Below are 14,960 nucleotides of genomic sequence, written 5' to 3'. Positions count from 1 at the left end.
TATTGACTCAACATTGTGAACAGAAAAAAAATATTTTTAATCCTTAAGTAATTGAAGGGGAAATGGAGACAGAAATTGGGTGAGTTACTTAAGATCTGCTTAATTCTTAGTCTATTCTTTCCACCAAACCAAATTACCTGTCTTTTTTTAGTTGACCAGTAGTCAAAAATAGATATACTGTAGGGATAGAATACTGTAGAAATTCTTCAGGTTAAGAATGAATATCTTCCCTTGATACTGGGTTTCTAGGAGGATTCCAGAAAGCCGTGGCTATTTGATACAGAAGTTGGGGGGGGGGTAGTTACAGTGGCTGTTTGGCATGTGACACCTTAACTAAGTGATCAAAGTTAGCATCACTAGTAATAAAATACATCAACATTATGTATACTCAATACGATGCCCCAAGAAAGGCACAACATCGCTTCAGTGGTATTTTAGCTGAAAATACAAAACCTGAATCATGGGACTACATCACACAAATCCAAATTTAGGGACCTTTTACAAAATGACTGACCTGTGCTCTTCAAAATTGTCAAAATGATGAAAGATGAAAGAAGACAGGGAATTCCACAGAGGGCAGGAGACTAAGGAGATATGGCAATTTATTTAATATCTCTGTTAATTAATTAATTAACTAACTAAACACAGTGCAGGATCCTAGTTGAGATCCTGGACAAGACAATGGACATTTGGGAAAACTGACAAAATTTAAATAAGATCTATAGATTAGTTAATGGTATTGTATCAGTGTTAATTTCCTGGTTTTGATAATTGTACTGTGGTTATGTAAGATATTAACATTAGAGGAAGTCAGATGAAGCCTATACAGGAGTTCTCTTCACTTTTTTAGCAACTTTTATGTAAATCTAAAATCATTTCAAGATGAAAAGTTGAAAAATTGAGGAAGAGGAAGATGGATTAAACTGTGTTCTTAGAGGAAAAAATCCCCCAGATTCCAAGGGCCACACCAATCATTTCCATTCATTAATATGGTCACCTTAACCTTTATAGTGTGTATGTAATGCGGGATGCCTTTCAGCCTGTGGAAGGGGCATTAGCTGTGGATGGTGCACAGAATAGACAAGGACAACTTGGAGAAATGATATTCACTGGTATACAGCAGTCATTCATTAAAGAGACATACCAAATATTATTTTAGGTGCTGAAAATACAACGATGAGCAAGATAATAGGTCCCTGGCCTTCTGGAATTTCCAGTCTTATTAATGAGAAAGATAAAAGCAGAATTAAAAATTTGTTTTTTCTTCAAAAATTGGAAGTAGACTTCTCAGTATGAAAAGGCTGTGGAGAGAATGGGGACTTACATCGAAAAAGAAATTTATTACAAAAATTGGAGAAGGTATTCAAATTGGTAAGGCCGAGGTGTGTTCCTATGCTTTTGTTGCATAACTGCAGACCATTAGTCCACGCTTGTAAGCAGGAGAAAGGCAGAAGGCAGAAAAGTGGATTACGGGAGAGAAGAATCAGTAGAAAGTAGTACGGGGGACAGACTGAAAGGAAAGAATGAAGGGGAGGAAAGGAATTAATGAGAACTTTTTGCAGTCAGTTAATAATACGACGTAGGCCACAAGCATAGCTGCAAAAAAAAGCAAGAGAGTCGGAGGACAGTGAAGGACGCCGCTGAGCTAAATGTGATTTCAGAAGGTGTGTGTGAAGAGGATAGAGAAAAGCGGGAATGGGAGACACTCAAGAGAGAAAACATCAAATTGGGGACTGCTGAAAAAGGAAACGGTACATGGGCACTTGGAGGAAGGATACCAGTCACCTACAAGCTTCGGGCATGTCGAGGGAGTACAGCGTGGGAAGCGAGAGGGTCGGAGTGGTGCCGGGGCGGCGGCGAGCGCGCCCCAGGCGCGGCGGGCCCAGGGGCTTGCGGACAGGGGCGCCCCAGCCGGGCGCGGGGTGGGGGGAAGGTTGCGGGGCGGAGGGGGAGGTGTGCACTACGTTTGGTGATGTCATTGCAAGTCAGTGAGCGGTGAAATTTAACACCGGCCGGATTTGCTTGGCTCCTCTTCTTCCAGGGGAAGCAGCCGGCGGCAGTCAACGCCGAGCGCCTGCAGTTGCCACCGGGGTCCCCTAGCACGGACTAGATTTCCGAAGTGGGTGTGTGTACTTGTATGACAAATGTTCCAGCGCGGGTTGTTTCCAAGGACTTCCTCCCCCACTTCATCTCCTTCCCTCCCCCCACCCCTTTCTCCTCCCAGGCCCAAAGCAGAGGGCTCCACTGGAGTCACGGAGTCGTCTTTGAACCGCAAGTGAACTCGAGGGCTGCACTCGCAGCCGAGCTCCCGCTGCTGCCGGCGCCCCGCCGCCTGCCAGTGAGGTCTCCTTGCCCGCCCTCCCAGGGCAGCACTCCCCCCGGACTTGTGTGTTACCGAGCTAGGGAGCTAGGAAGCCTAGCTGCCTACCCTCCGGGTGCTATTTCTTTCCTCCCTTCCCATCTCCCCCCTCCCCTTGTGGTTATTGTTGAGGTTTTGGAGCATCGTTTTCATGTGATTTTTCCCCCCCTTTTTCATGGACAGTACCTGCACCCTTAGCAGTTCGGAGCTGGCTTCTGTTTTCCGTTAGCGCTTCGCTGTACGGACAAATGCATACAAATGCATTTAGGAGCCCGCAGGACAAGGCGTGGACAGGTCTCCCACACGGCAGAAACGTAAGTAGCCCACCCGCCAGGGCAGGGGTTAGAGCACCCCCTTTCCCCACCCCATGGATCCGCTGAGCCCGTTGGAGATCTGTGCACCAGCTCCCTGGCACTTTTTTGAAGTTGGGAGTCGGTGAACAGCCGTGGCATCCTCCTCTTGTCTCCTCAATTTGTAAAATACTGTGTTTGAAAGGAAGCCTCCTGCCAGTGGGTCTCTCAGACAGTTTATCCTAAAGAGATCCTGCGGCTCGGGAGGAGAAGCTCGCTGGCTGGCGGCCCGACGCGGGCGGCCGTGGTTCCCGCAGCTCCGGAGCTGGACTCGGACGCCAGCCCGGGCTCCAGCTCCCGTCGCCCTCGCGCCCTCCTTCCCTTCTCCTCCCTCAGAGCCCTGGCTGAGGTCCTGTTTCCCCGCGGTGCTCCTCGGGGCGTGCACTCCGGGTACTGCTGGGGTGCTTAGGTGTCCCCTGGGCTCTGTGCGCGAAGCCTGGACCGTGGGGGCAGGGTTGCCGGGTAGGGGGAGAGGGTGCCCACAGAACCTCGGGCATCAGGGCGCTCCTGGATTCATGGGACTCAGCGGCTGTCTCCTCTAGTCGTTAGGAGGCCAGCAAGCGTGCTGCCCATCTGGGGCCCAGGCTGCGCCCTGGTCACTGGAGTGTCACTGAGGAAGGGGCTGGACGCGGGGAGGGGGGCGGGGCTGCTGCTCCCGGGGAGTGTTCGCGCCGACCCTGACTGGCACCCCACCTTCTCTTTGGGCGCTGTACCTGCTCCCACTGCCTCACTCGGAAAAGAGCGTAGATTGGGGGTGGGGGGTGGGGCTCATGGCCTTGGCTGGCTGCCCTGGTCCCCCTGGAAGAGGTCAGTGGGTTACGCAAGTTTGATTCTGGCCCCCGGGGCGGGAGGGACGAAAGCGACTGCAGTCGTTCTCTGCCACTAGGCTGCCCCTCGAGAGAGTAGGTAGGAGGAGGGCCGGGGGCAGAACTGACCGCGCAGCCAAGGGGAGGCGGGGTGCGGAGAAAGACCGCCTTGTGGCAGTGTTTGTGTGAACATGTGCTTCCCAGCCGCTTGCAGCGGAGCCTGGCTGGGGCTCAAGCCCTCTCTCCTCCGACTTCTGGAAGCCTGGGCAGGCAGCCGGCTTCCCCAATGACAAGGCGCACATCCCCACGCGCCCGCAGCGCGTGACTCAGTGAGCGGGAAAGCTCGTAACCTCAGCAACCGCGTGCGTGCGGCGAGGTGCCCAGGGCCCGGGAGACCTGACACTTCTCGGCCAGGGTTCTAGAAGAGGACAGACTCTGCCAGCCGCCTGACCCAGAGCGGCTCACGCAGGTCTCATTTGTTTCCCAAGCAGCTTTCTCACCACTTTTCTCCCGTGAAAGTCCCTTGCATGGATCCTCCCGGAAAGAGGGGTGGGGAGCGCAACGGATCCTGAGGGACCTGGCGCATCTTCCCGACGGTCTAGGGCGGGTGGAACGGTGGAATGAGGCTTGGGTACCCGCGGATCCAGAGCCACCAGGAGTGGCTGGGTGAGGTCCTCCGCGTCCTGTCCAGCCTCCGCCTCCATCCATGTGCCCTTCTTGCTCTCCCTGCCAGCTCCGGCCCTAGGGCTTTACCTTGGCCACTACTCGAGGCCCACTTTGCTAACATTTCCCATGGTAGTTGTGACCAACCTCTCAGATTAAAGCAGATCTTCAGCTCCTAGCCCCTGTCTTGTCTGGTTTACACTTCCCTTCCAGACGCTCCTAGAAAAGGCCCTGCATAAATTCTTGGGCAGTTTGGAGTTTGTAAATTGGGTCCAGATGACTGGGGGGAGGGAGGCAGAGAAACCAAAGAGAATGGATTACATCGAGGAACTTCTGAGGAAAAATTAGACTGTGTGGAATGGGGAAAATAAAATCCTTGTGGAGAGACATCAGGGTGGGTAGGGGATCCTGCCTGTGAAGGATCCTGTGAAGGCCCTGGTCTCTCCTGTCCTCCTAGATGGCCTCCCAGCCAGGGGCCTTGCAGCCTCCTGCGATATCCAGTTTGTTCCATGACAGTTCCCAGTGGGGGTGGGCTGCAGAAAATTAACGGTAATTCAAGATTACATCAGATTGCAGCTCCTCACAGCTCCAATCACCCACATGCAAAGTGGGGAAAGGTAGTTACTGATTGAGCTGAGAAAATTGTTTCTTGAAAAAATCCAGTTTCTGTAAAGAATTAAGAGTTCTTCAGTTTGAAATTAATGCTACCAGCCTCATAGGGAAAGAGACGTAGGAGAAGCAGCTGATTAGCTGATGATAATGTCAGGCCACTGAATTAAACCTTAGAGTGCCCCATGAAATCCCTGAGATTTTAACTTTCCACCATCCTTCTGTGGTGATGTATTTTGTGAGAGCAGGAGCGGTTTTTTTAAAATCACAATTCCAATTAGTCACCCAGAAACATTTACAGTTTTAAAACTAGATCCTTAAAGACATTTTATTTCAAAGGGCTGCTTTTAGTTGGATTACCTAATGTGAATTTGTGGAATTAATAAAAAACAAAATTTAAAACCAAGAGTCAGTGTTAGATACATTGATTTAACATATTGTCCGGAAAGTCTCCCAGGCAGGCTATTATGGTCATTAAAGGGTTTCTGTAACCAAAGGGGGAAACAAAGTTTGGTATATAAACATCTATTTCCTAGCTAGCATGAAATTCTGTTTTTAAAGTTGCTTAGTTATCTTTGCATTCAAATAAATGTTTAAAATAAACTGATGTCTCAGGGAGAGGAATTGTAATTTATAGAAAGTAATTTTGAGTGTTATTGATACATTCTGCTTGGTAATCGGTGAAGCTGCAGGAGAATAATAAATTTTATTATGGGAATTTAAATAGCTGTACTAGTTTCCTTGCCATGCTTTGCAACTGTGACTTGTTTTAGAATTTGTAATTCTGAGTGAGAAGTGAAGTAAAGACGATTTCATTTTCATTCTCATAAAAGGCTAACATTCTGTCATTCATTCACTCATCATTTACTCATTTATTCAGCAAATGTTTACTGAGCTCCAGCTAAGTGTCTAGCATGTTTCTAGGCAGAAGTGATACAATGATTGAGCAAGACAGAAGCCTAATTGCTGCCCTCCCAATGTGCCCAGTTTAGTATAAGAAACAGAAAATGAAACAACCAAGTATAACAAAATGAGATAAGGGTATACACAGAAGGACATCTAACAGTCTTGGTAGTTGGGGAAGATCGGGAGGAGTAATACTGGAAGGAAAGACTGACCAAAGGAAATGAAATCTAGACTCAGACCTAAGTGGAAAAGGCATGGAGCTTTACAGACAGAGAGAACAGTAAAAGGCTCAGAGGTGAGACAGCACAGTGCATTTGAGGGCCTGAAAGAAATGAAGTTGGTTGGAGCACACATTCTAGGGGAGAAGTGACTGGAGCTGGGTCTGGAGAGAGAAACAGAGACTAGATCATGCAAAGCCTTTACTTTCTTAGCTAAATAAATGGAGGTTAGGATCACCTGGCTTCTTGATCTTGGGGTCAGTGTGCAGGTGGAAAATGTCAGAGAAGTTATATATTTGTTGAAACTCAAGACCACCTGATAGTCTCATTGACTGAAGATTAATACAGTCATTCATTTAAAAATCTTTATTTAACAGTAGTGTGTGCCAGAAACTTTGCTAGGCTAGGCAGTAATCAGTTTAACAATCTCTGTGGTATTGCAAGGAGAGACTATTTTAAGTGTATATTTCTTCCCTGCTACTGACTGGACTCTAGGCATTTTGATCACTTGAAGTCCTCAAGCATATTTGTCTCCTTTGCATTTCATGAGTTGCCTGTATGCTTGGAATTTAACCAAAAGTTCTAGTATGTTTCACACTAGATTAGTTATACAAGTACCTATTGAGTTGAATTCATTGTGTATAAGTTTTTGACAACACTTTACTCCCTACTCCTGGGATAAGAACTGTTTTTCAGTTATTTTGGGAACAAAGTACAGAAATTTTACTATTACTGGATCTTAGCAGCTAGTAAAGAGCAAAATCTGTAAAGCTGTCATGACTTAGAGAATTTTTTGGCTTGTAAACGCAGTGTGATGGAAATTGTTGAAATTCTTGACGTATATTACATGTATGTTTTTCAGATTAGTCTACTTTTTCCAGTTGGTTTAAATGAAAATCGCCAATTCAGTAAAAAAAAAAAATTTTCTTATTCACAAATTGAACCTGTGTAGGAATGAGCATCAGTAACTTGAGGACATATATCATAAAACCTGAAAGTCTCATGGGTGCCCTAAACAAAAAGATGCCTGAAATTCCCCTGAAGTAACTTAAACCCTTTAGATAAAGAGAAAGTTGAATAGCTCTAAGAATTATTTAGGGAAGATGCCTGGGATGGATATTAGTTCCTTAAATATTCTGAGTATGGTCTTTGGATATCTATTTCCTGCTTGATCCCCTCTAGGCCTTCACCCTTCACATGTCTGGTCATGTTTTGACTGTGGCTTATGTCAAACTGAAAATGTGGCTAGCAGACCAGACACACAGAGTATTTCACATTTTGTTATATATCCTCAGTAATATTATGGGTTATATTTTCTGAACATTTATTGAATGTTTCTTACCATATTGTTAACTTCTTTCAGACCTGGTCTGATTTTGTTAAATGTCTGAGTATATGTACTTCTGTTACTTTATATTAATGACACATGGTCCAGACATACAAAAAAATGAACAAAAACAGGCATGGTTTGAATATTTGAAAAATATTCATATTTAATACACTAACTAGACTTTTTATTAGGGTACACTAAATGTATGAACAAATTAGCAAAGTAGACTATTTTAGGTTACTTAATTAAAAAAGAATTGGCCAGAACTATAAGAGGACCTTTCCCCAGCTGTGCTTAAACAACATGCCCTTTATATATAGTGATTTATACAACATCTTGCTAAAAACGTAGCTTGATCTTTGTCCTCTAATGCCAGTATATTAATAGGATTCCGCCATACACACAAATTTGGGGGTTTTATACTTGGAATTTAAAATATAAAATTTATATTATGTCATCACATAATAGATGAGTCAGCTAAGACTCAGAAACTTGAAATAACCCACCCAAGGTCACAGAATGAGTTTGAAATAGAACCAGGATTAGCCTTTTGACTCCTAGTCTAGTGTTATTTTCTTATTAAGCATGTTGTTTTCTCTGCAACAACTTAATAGTTTTAATTTTAACTTATTTAAGGACTCCAGCATGTCTAGTATGATCTGCACAGCACAACAGCAGAGAAGCCCAAAGCACAGCTGCTACCCTTGAGAACTCTATCATCTGCTAATGTGGAAATGTGATATTTTTTTCTTAATTAAGTAAATGTATCATAAATGTAATATCGTGGGGAGGGGGGGAGCAAAAGCAAAGAAATAAACAAGCCCAGCTCAACTAGACATTTCCCAGAAAGCTTGGATTCATTAGACATCCATTTTATTCAGTGATAGAGTTGGGCTCTTTACCAAACTGATTATGTCAATTAAGCTTGATCTCTTCTCTGTGTTCCAACTTCAGAGATGAGAAAAAACAGTTAAAATGAAAAAGAAGAAGTCTTCCACTTACCCTACCACAGCAGATTTTTTTTTTTTTTAATTCTTCTTTCTCTCTTTGGACATCCAACTAAAAGTACCCTTATTTTACTTTACTTTTCTTAAGTGTTAAAAGAATTTGGTTCATAGGGAAGAATTGAATTCCTCAGTCATTGAGAGATCTTACTATTATTCCGTTCCTGTTTAAAAATATTTATTGTGTCAATTTTATGTAAGAAATTGATAAAAGGTGAAGACCTGTTACTTGCTCAGATATTTACTTACTAATTAATCATAAAAGGTACAACATATATGGGCTATAATAAAGTTAAAATTAAAGCATCAAGAGTACAGAGGTGAGGAAAAGATCCAGTCCTCTTTAGGGACGATGGGAAAATTCATGGAGCAGGTATTCAAATTAGGCTTTGATGATACTGAAGATTCTGACAGGTGGAGACTGAGAGCTTTTCAGGCACTTCCAAGGTCTGTCCATGGAGTAGAGAATAACATGATATGGCTGGAGCTTTGGGATGTCAGATGTAATTGGTCCATAGTGCTAAAAAAAGAAAGGAGGTTGAAGCTGAATGATAAGGGCCTTGAACACCTGGTGAGGAACTTGACTTTTCCTGCTCTTCCGTAGTTGTATGTCAGGCCATTCAAGATGGCTGTTCTCTTGCTCTCTGTACATCCCCTGCTCGACCAGGCCCTGCTTCACTCACATGACTATCCAATCTTCTTAATTATAGGACTTAATTAGTAACTGCCCCAGCCCCTGGTTTCCCTGGTAACTGATGAGCCAACCTGAGGTCAATTCTCCCTATAAAGGGTAGCCTCCTTCTCCCGCTGGAAGGTTGCTGCTGTGTCCTGCTTGCTGTCTGCTAGGTACGGTGCGGGTGTTGCTCCAGGACCTCTTGCTTCAGACTTGTAAGATCCCCTGTCCAATAAACCGTTGATGTCTCCTCTGTCGCTGTTTTGGGGCTCTTTTTTCAGTTTAGAGGTTGGACAACTCTGAGGCTTGCCAGACTGTGGGGTACAACCCGACAGTTGACCAGAAGTTTGGGGCAGAATTAGAAAAAGAGAAAGAAAATCTCTATTTCATATCACTGATCCCTCTCTCTCTCTCTCTCTCTCTCTCTCAGTCATCAAATTAGTATATAGGTACGCTTACCTAAGGTGTGGCTCAACTGATTTGTCATAATCTCCTAAAATCACCTGGCTAAGGGATGATGTTTGATGTGTTCAGGTTTTCCTGCCTCACGCCAGGAATAGACTTGTTAACATATCTAGAAAGAACTTTATTTTCCATCTTTCTCCCCTGAGGTCATTGGGGAAGTCTGTGAGTTGGCTGAATTGCCAAGTGAATAATGCTAGTTATTATACTCTTCACTAGTTAGCTTTATTCTGGTTGGAACAGTGCCTGTGGGTTATTTCTAAGCTCTCAGTGAGCCGGATTACTTTGGCCAGGTGAGAAGTGCATCCTTTCATGTTGCATTTTCTGTTAAAACAGCATAATTCTGATATACTGTCCTTCAGTGACCGGAATCTTGAGCTATTTTCTAGTCTTACCGATGTACATCCTGCCAGTTGAAAATAGAAATCTGAAAGGAAAAGAGACTCCTTTTACTCAAACTCTAGATCACATTGGGATCCATCCTGGAGAACCCAAGGAAATTATTTTAATTTCACACTGTGGTCCTCAACGTTGCACATTAGAATCACCTGAGAAGTGTTTAAAAATCCCTGTAGGACAAACTAAAATCAGAATCTCTGAGGGTGGGGGTGGGGAGGGAAGAACCCAAGTATTAGTAGTCTTGAAAAATCACCAGGTGATTCCACTATGCAGCTACGGTAAAAAGATGCAAAACAACTTGGCCTCACATCATCTCTTGAGCATCATCTATTCCAGAACAGTGGTCCTCGGTGTGTGATTCCCCACATCTGCATCATCGGCATTGCCTGAGAACTTGTTATAATTGCAAATTTTTGAGTCCCACCCCAGACCTACTGAGTCAGAAACTCTCAGGGTGGAGCCCAGAAATCTTTAACAAGCCCTCCAGGTGATTCTGATACACACTCATGTTTGAAAACCATGATCTAGAGCAGTAGAAAAGGATTTTTTTTTAAAAGGGTCAAATAACCTTATTTGTGTCAGGTCATAAAATTAGATATATGTGATTTAAGCAAAATATTAGGTTATTTTAAGTACAATGTAACTATCAATAGTAAATATTCTAAATTGTTTTTTCCTCAGAGTTTGGTACATATGCAATCAATATTAGAATCACGTAGTTAAAAATGTATACGTGCTGAGGATCCACATCAAATTTATGAATCATAGTCACTGTGGGAAGGCCCAGAATCTGGATTTTTCAAAAAAGCCTCAGGTGGTTCTTTGGCAAACTAACATTTGAGAACCATTTCATGGATGACACCATATATGGGAATCTTTTATAGGCTTCATTAAAATATATGGTCCAACTATTTGCCCATATCAGTTGAAATTTCTATAATGATTCAGTTGATGAGTTTGTAGAGTTAATGACTATTAAGTATTCTATCAAAGTCTTAAAAGCTGTGCTCTGTACTAAGTATGACCATAGAATGTACATTTTTTGCTTACTGAAAAAATGCTTAATACTATTCTATTACAAATAATATGTCCATTATAGCAAAGAGAATAGTATAATTTTATATTGTGTATAAACATACAGTTATAATAGTATAAGTTTATATTGGCTTACTTTGTTACATTAACATGCTCCTTATTCTTGTTGATAAAGGTAAAAACATAGTATTAGTGATAAATAGAAAATGTACCAATTACTACTAGCACACCAGGAACTTAATAAAAATGATTTTCAGAGGGCTCTGTAATCATTCCTTGCAGAACTGTATTTTCAGAAATGTCATTTGAGGAGTCTCTGAGTTAGACTAAACAGAATCAGAGTCTATATTGGCAAGAAAAACTAGGTAATAAAATAGTTTTCAGTATGCTCATCATTACTTTTTGAAACAATCTCTATGATTTTCAGTTGGGAGGTAAAGCCAATTATGAACACTAATCAACAAAATCTATCAAAAGTTTGGTTAAATTAAAAAATCACAGGGGCTTCCCTGGTGGCGCAGTGGTTGAGAATCTGCCTGCCAATGCAGGGGACACGGGTTCGAGCCCTGGTCTGGGAAGAACCCACATGCCGCGGAGCAACTAGGCCCGTGAGCCACAACGACTGAGCCTGCGCGTCTGGAGCCTGTGCTTCGCAACAAGAGAGGCCTCGATAATGAGAGGCCCGTGCATCGTGATGAAGAGTGGCCCCCGCTTGCCGCAACTGGAGAAAGCCCTCGCACAGAAACGAAGACCCAACACAGCCATAAATAAATAAATAAATAAATAAATTTTTAAAAAATCACAAAGTATTTTTACCTTGCTAATCAATGTGAATGAATATTTGATTTGTAGTGGTTGAGTACCGTGTTCACAATTACTGCTAATCACAATGGTCAATGTTGACATCTACAGGTCGTTAGTATTTTCAGAACCAAAGAGTCGTGAATCTAGTACGAGTGATTTGAATATGATCTGCAAATCGATTTTATATAAAAACATTTAAGCAAATAACTGGTTCCATCAATTTATAATCACTGTGGTTAAGTGACTATAAGTTGTATTATTTTGTGCCAATCTGTAGTACTTTGTGTAAAATTACATGTATGGTGATTTGACATAATATATACTACTAATAATAATTTCACCTATAATAGTTCACATTTATTGAGTTTTTCCTATGTGCCAGGTACTGTTCGGGATACTTTACATGAAGTTTTTTAGTTAATATTCAAAAACCTTTATGAGATAGACTTAATAGATGGAGACACTGGGGCACAGAGTAATAAAAGGGGTGCCCAAGACACATAGTAAGTGGCAAAGCTGGAACTTGAATTCAGAGCCCTTGCTTTTAACCAATATGAGTATTAAAATACTGTGTTAATTAAAATAATAGCTCAATTCTTAATCTTGCACTAGAGTTCATTTTGAATTTTATGATTTATAGGTCATGAATGTCCAACTAAGTTTTTCCCAATTGTTTTTCTTTTCTTAGGAAACTGCTTCTTCATTTTATTGTACTATGTGTGTCAGGGGGTGCTGTTCATGCACAAGATCAAGGTAAGAATGTTACCTTGTTACTTATTTACTTATATAAAAAGTCAGCTTCCAGACAGCAAAAGTACATGACTTTTCAAGTCGTCATGACCTTAAATTCAACATTAAACAATAAAAAATTCTACCCAGTACAATGAGAATGTAAGGGTGAAGAAACGAATTTGGGGGGAAATATGACCTTTAAGGAATTATTCATATCTTCTGTCTGTGAAATTGCTTACCTTTTTAAGCACACTCTCTGTAAAAGGGAAGTTTTGTACAGTAAAAAGGCTTTGCTTGTGACTTCATTTTAAGTGGGAGTTCTTGGGGGTGGCAAACTGTGACTGAATTACCTTTGCACTTCTTGAAACAATGCAGGCATATACGAAATGTTCCGTCTAGATTTACATCATTAAGAAACAAAATAAAATGTGAATACCAGTGGGCTTGGGATTTCATTTAATTCAAATGGAGAGGTTTAGAAAGTAGTTGAAGGTTTGGTTTGGTTTTTGCTTGCTATCTAGTTGCTCTGGTGGTATGGTGATAGAGTTTTTGGAATCTATATATACCCTAATTTATTCATTTATTAAACAACATTTAAATAATATTTTCTGTTTGCCACCATAATATCCTAATTGCCAGTGATCGAAATGTGAATAAGATAATGCCTCTGGCCCCGAAGTGAAAAAACAAGTGCCTGTCAAAGGTTAAAAAAAAAAAAAAAAAAAAAAGCCAAAGTCAAAGAGAAAAACCCTGGAACTGTGCTGGATCTACAGGAAATATCACCGTGGTCCTGATTTTTTTTTTTTTTCCTCCTCTGCTTTGTATCAGCAGGGCTGCCAAATTATTCACTTGACAGAACCAACTTTTCAATTCAATGACCAATTCAAGGAGTCACTTGTCAATTTAGTCAATTAATCGAATAATAGTAGATAAAAGACAAGTAAACAAAATACGTGTAAGTAGAGGGCACAAAGGAGGGGGCGGTACTCTATTTATTGACCAAATTGACCAATGGACATACTTTAAGTATTCTGTCAAATAGCACATATATGAATTAAATGGTGTCACGGAAGGCATTTTCTAACTGTCTTTTATGGGGAGATCATTAAATCAGGTCACATGTAACTTCATGAAATGCTATTTTTGACCAAGTCATTTCTGTTACTTTAGTTTGCTTTAAGTAGCCAAGAAGAGGAGAGAAACTCTCTCTCTTAGTTTCTTGCTATCATTACTGTTACAGTTTCTGAGAACTTATGTTACCAGTCACTGTGCTAGTAGAATATACATTTTCTTCATCACTACCTCATTGCAGGGTTTTTATAATTATGCCCATGAATTGCTGAAACCAAGATTAAGAAGAATAAATAACTACCCCAAGGGTTGCAGGCTAATAAATGGAAGAACCAAGATTTGAACTCAGGTATTTAGACTATAAAGTCTACAAATTCTTTGAAATTAAGCCTCTTGGACAAGAGAAGATAAGAAAGAGAAGGAGAATTGCCATTATTAAATATCTATCTTGTGTCTTGTCCTTTGCTGGAATTTTACATATGTGATTCTAATCCTCATAATGAACATGTAGGGTAGGTATCATAGATGAAGAAACTGAGGCCCAAGGAAGGGGCTTGCCCAGGCTTATATAGCTAAGAGCTGAATTTGGGCCTGTCAAGTCTGACCCAAGAAAACAACAACATCAAAAAAAAACCCACTTCTTTCCATTACACATACCCTTGCTTTACAGTTGTCATCTGTTAGTGTTATGAGTTTAATAATTTACAAAATGTGTCATTATCCAAATATTAAACCCAGACAAAGAAAGACATAAGGAATACTATTTATGAATAGATTTTTTTTAAAAAGTCAGAAGCAATGAAAGGAGTAAATGAAAGAAATAATATTCCTTTCAACCTTAAGATTTCATTTACAGAATACAAAATGTGCTTTTTTATTTCAGGGTGAACATCTTACTTTTCAGACTTCATAAAATTTTATTTTGAGTTCTTAACAAAAAGAAAAATATATATTTTTTAAACATCTTTATTGAAGTATAATTGCCTTACAATGGTGTGTTAGCTTCTGCTTTATAACAAAGTGAAGCAGTTATACATATACAATATGTTCCCATTTCTCTTCCCTCTTGCATCTCCCTCCCTCCCACCCTCCCCATCCCACCCCTCTAGGTGGTCACAAAGCACCGAGCTGATCTCCCTGTGCTATGCGGCTGCTTCCCACTAGCTATCTATTTTACATTTGGTAGTGTATATATGTCCATGACACTCTCTTACCCTGTCACATCTCACCCCACCCCCTCCCCATATCCTCAAGTCCATTCTCTAGTAGGTCTGTGTCTTTATTCCCGTCTTGCCACTAGGTTCTTCATAGCCTTTTTTTTTTTTCCTTAGATTCCGTATATATGTGTTAGCATACTGTATTTGTTTTTCTCTTTCTGACTTACTTCACTCTGTATGACAGACTCTAACTCAAGAAAAATATTTTAAAAACCTCTTTGACTTTATAAAATTGAGTACTTTTGAGCACAAAAATGAAATGAAAGTAGTGGTATGTTATTAGAAACTTAGAAGTACTGTTTTCCTAAAATAGTTTGTTGTT

At 41.3% G+C, this 14,960-nt stretch overlaps 1 protein-coding gene across 6 annotated transcripts in view; it reads left to right on the top strand.

The window, feature by feature from the left end:
- The first annotated feature begins 2,049 nt into the window (after nt 1-2,049).
- Nucleotides 2,050-14,960, top strand: part of COL24A1 (collagen type XXIV alpha 1 chain) — a 389,657-nt gene continuing 376,746 nt past the window's right edge. For 5 of the 6 annotated variants that reach the window (XM_036826641.1, XM_036826634.1, XM_036826651.1 and 2 more), the window contains exons 1-3: nt 2,050-2,123; nt 2,543-2,673; nt 12,307-12,371. In XM_036826641.1, the coding sequence (XP_036682536.1) occupies nt 2,618-2,673; nt 12,307-12,371 (121 nt within the window). In that variant the 5' untranslated portion in view covers nt 2,050-2,123; nt 2,543-2,617. Of the gene's footprint in view, nt 2,124-2,245; nt 2,339-2,542; nt 2,674-12,306; nt 12,372-14,960 lie in introns of those variants that run through there. The other variant, XM_036826624.1, reaches the window with a different exon arrangement.

This window comes from Balaenoptera musculus, chromosome 1 (genome assembly GCF_009873245.2).
Source record: "Balaenoptera musculus isolate JJ_BM4_2016_0621 chromosome 1, mBalMus1.pri.v3, whole genome shotgun sequence".
In the NCBI taxonomy this organism is placed as follows: Eukaryota; Metazoa; Chordata; class Mammalia; order Artiodactyla; family Balaenopteridae; genus Balaenoptera; species Balaenoptera musculus.
Note: the sequence above shows the minus strand (reverse complement) of the source record. Positions and strands in the feature narration are given on the sequence as shown.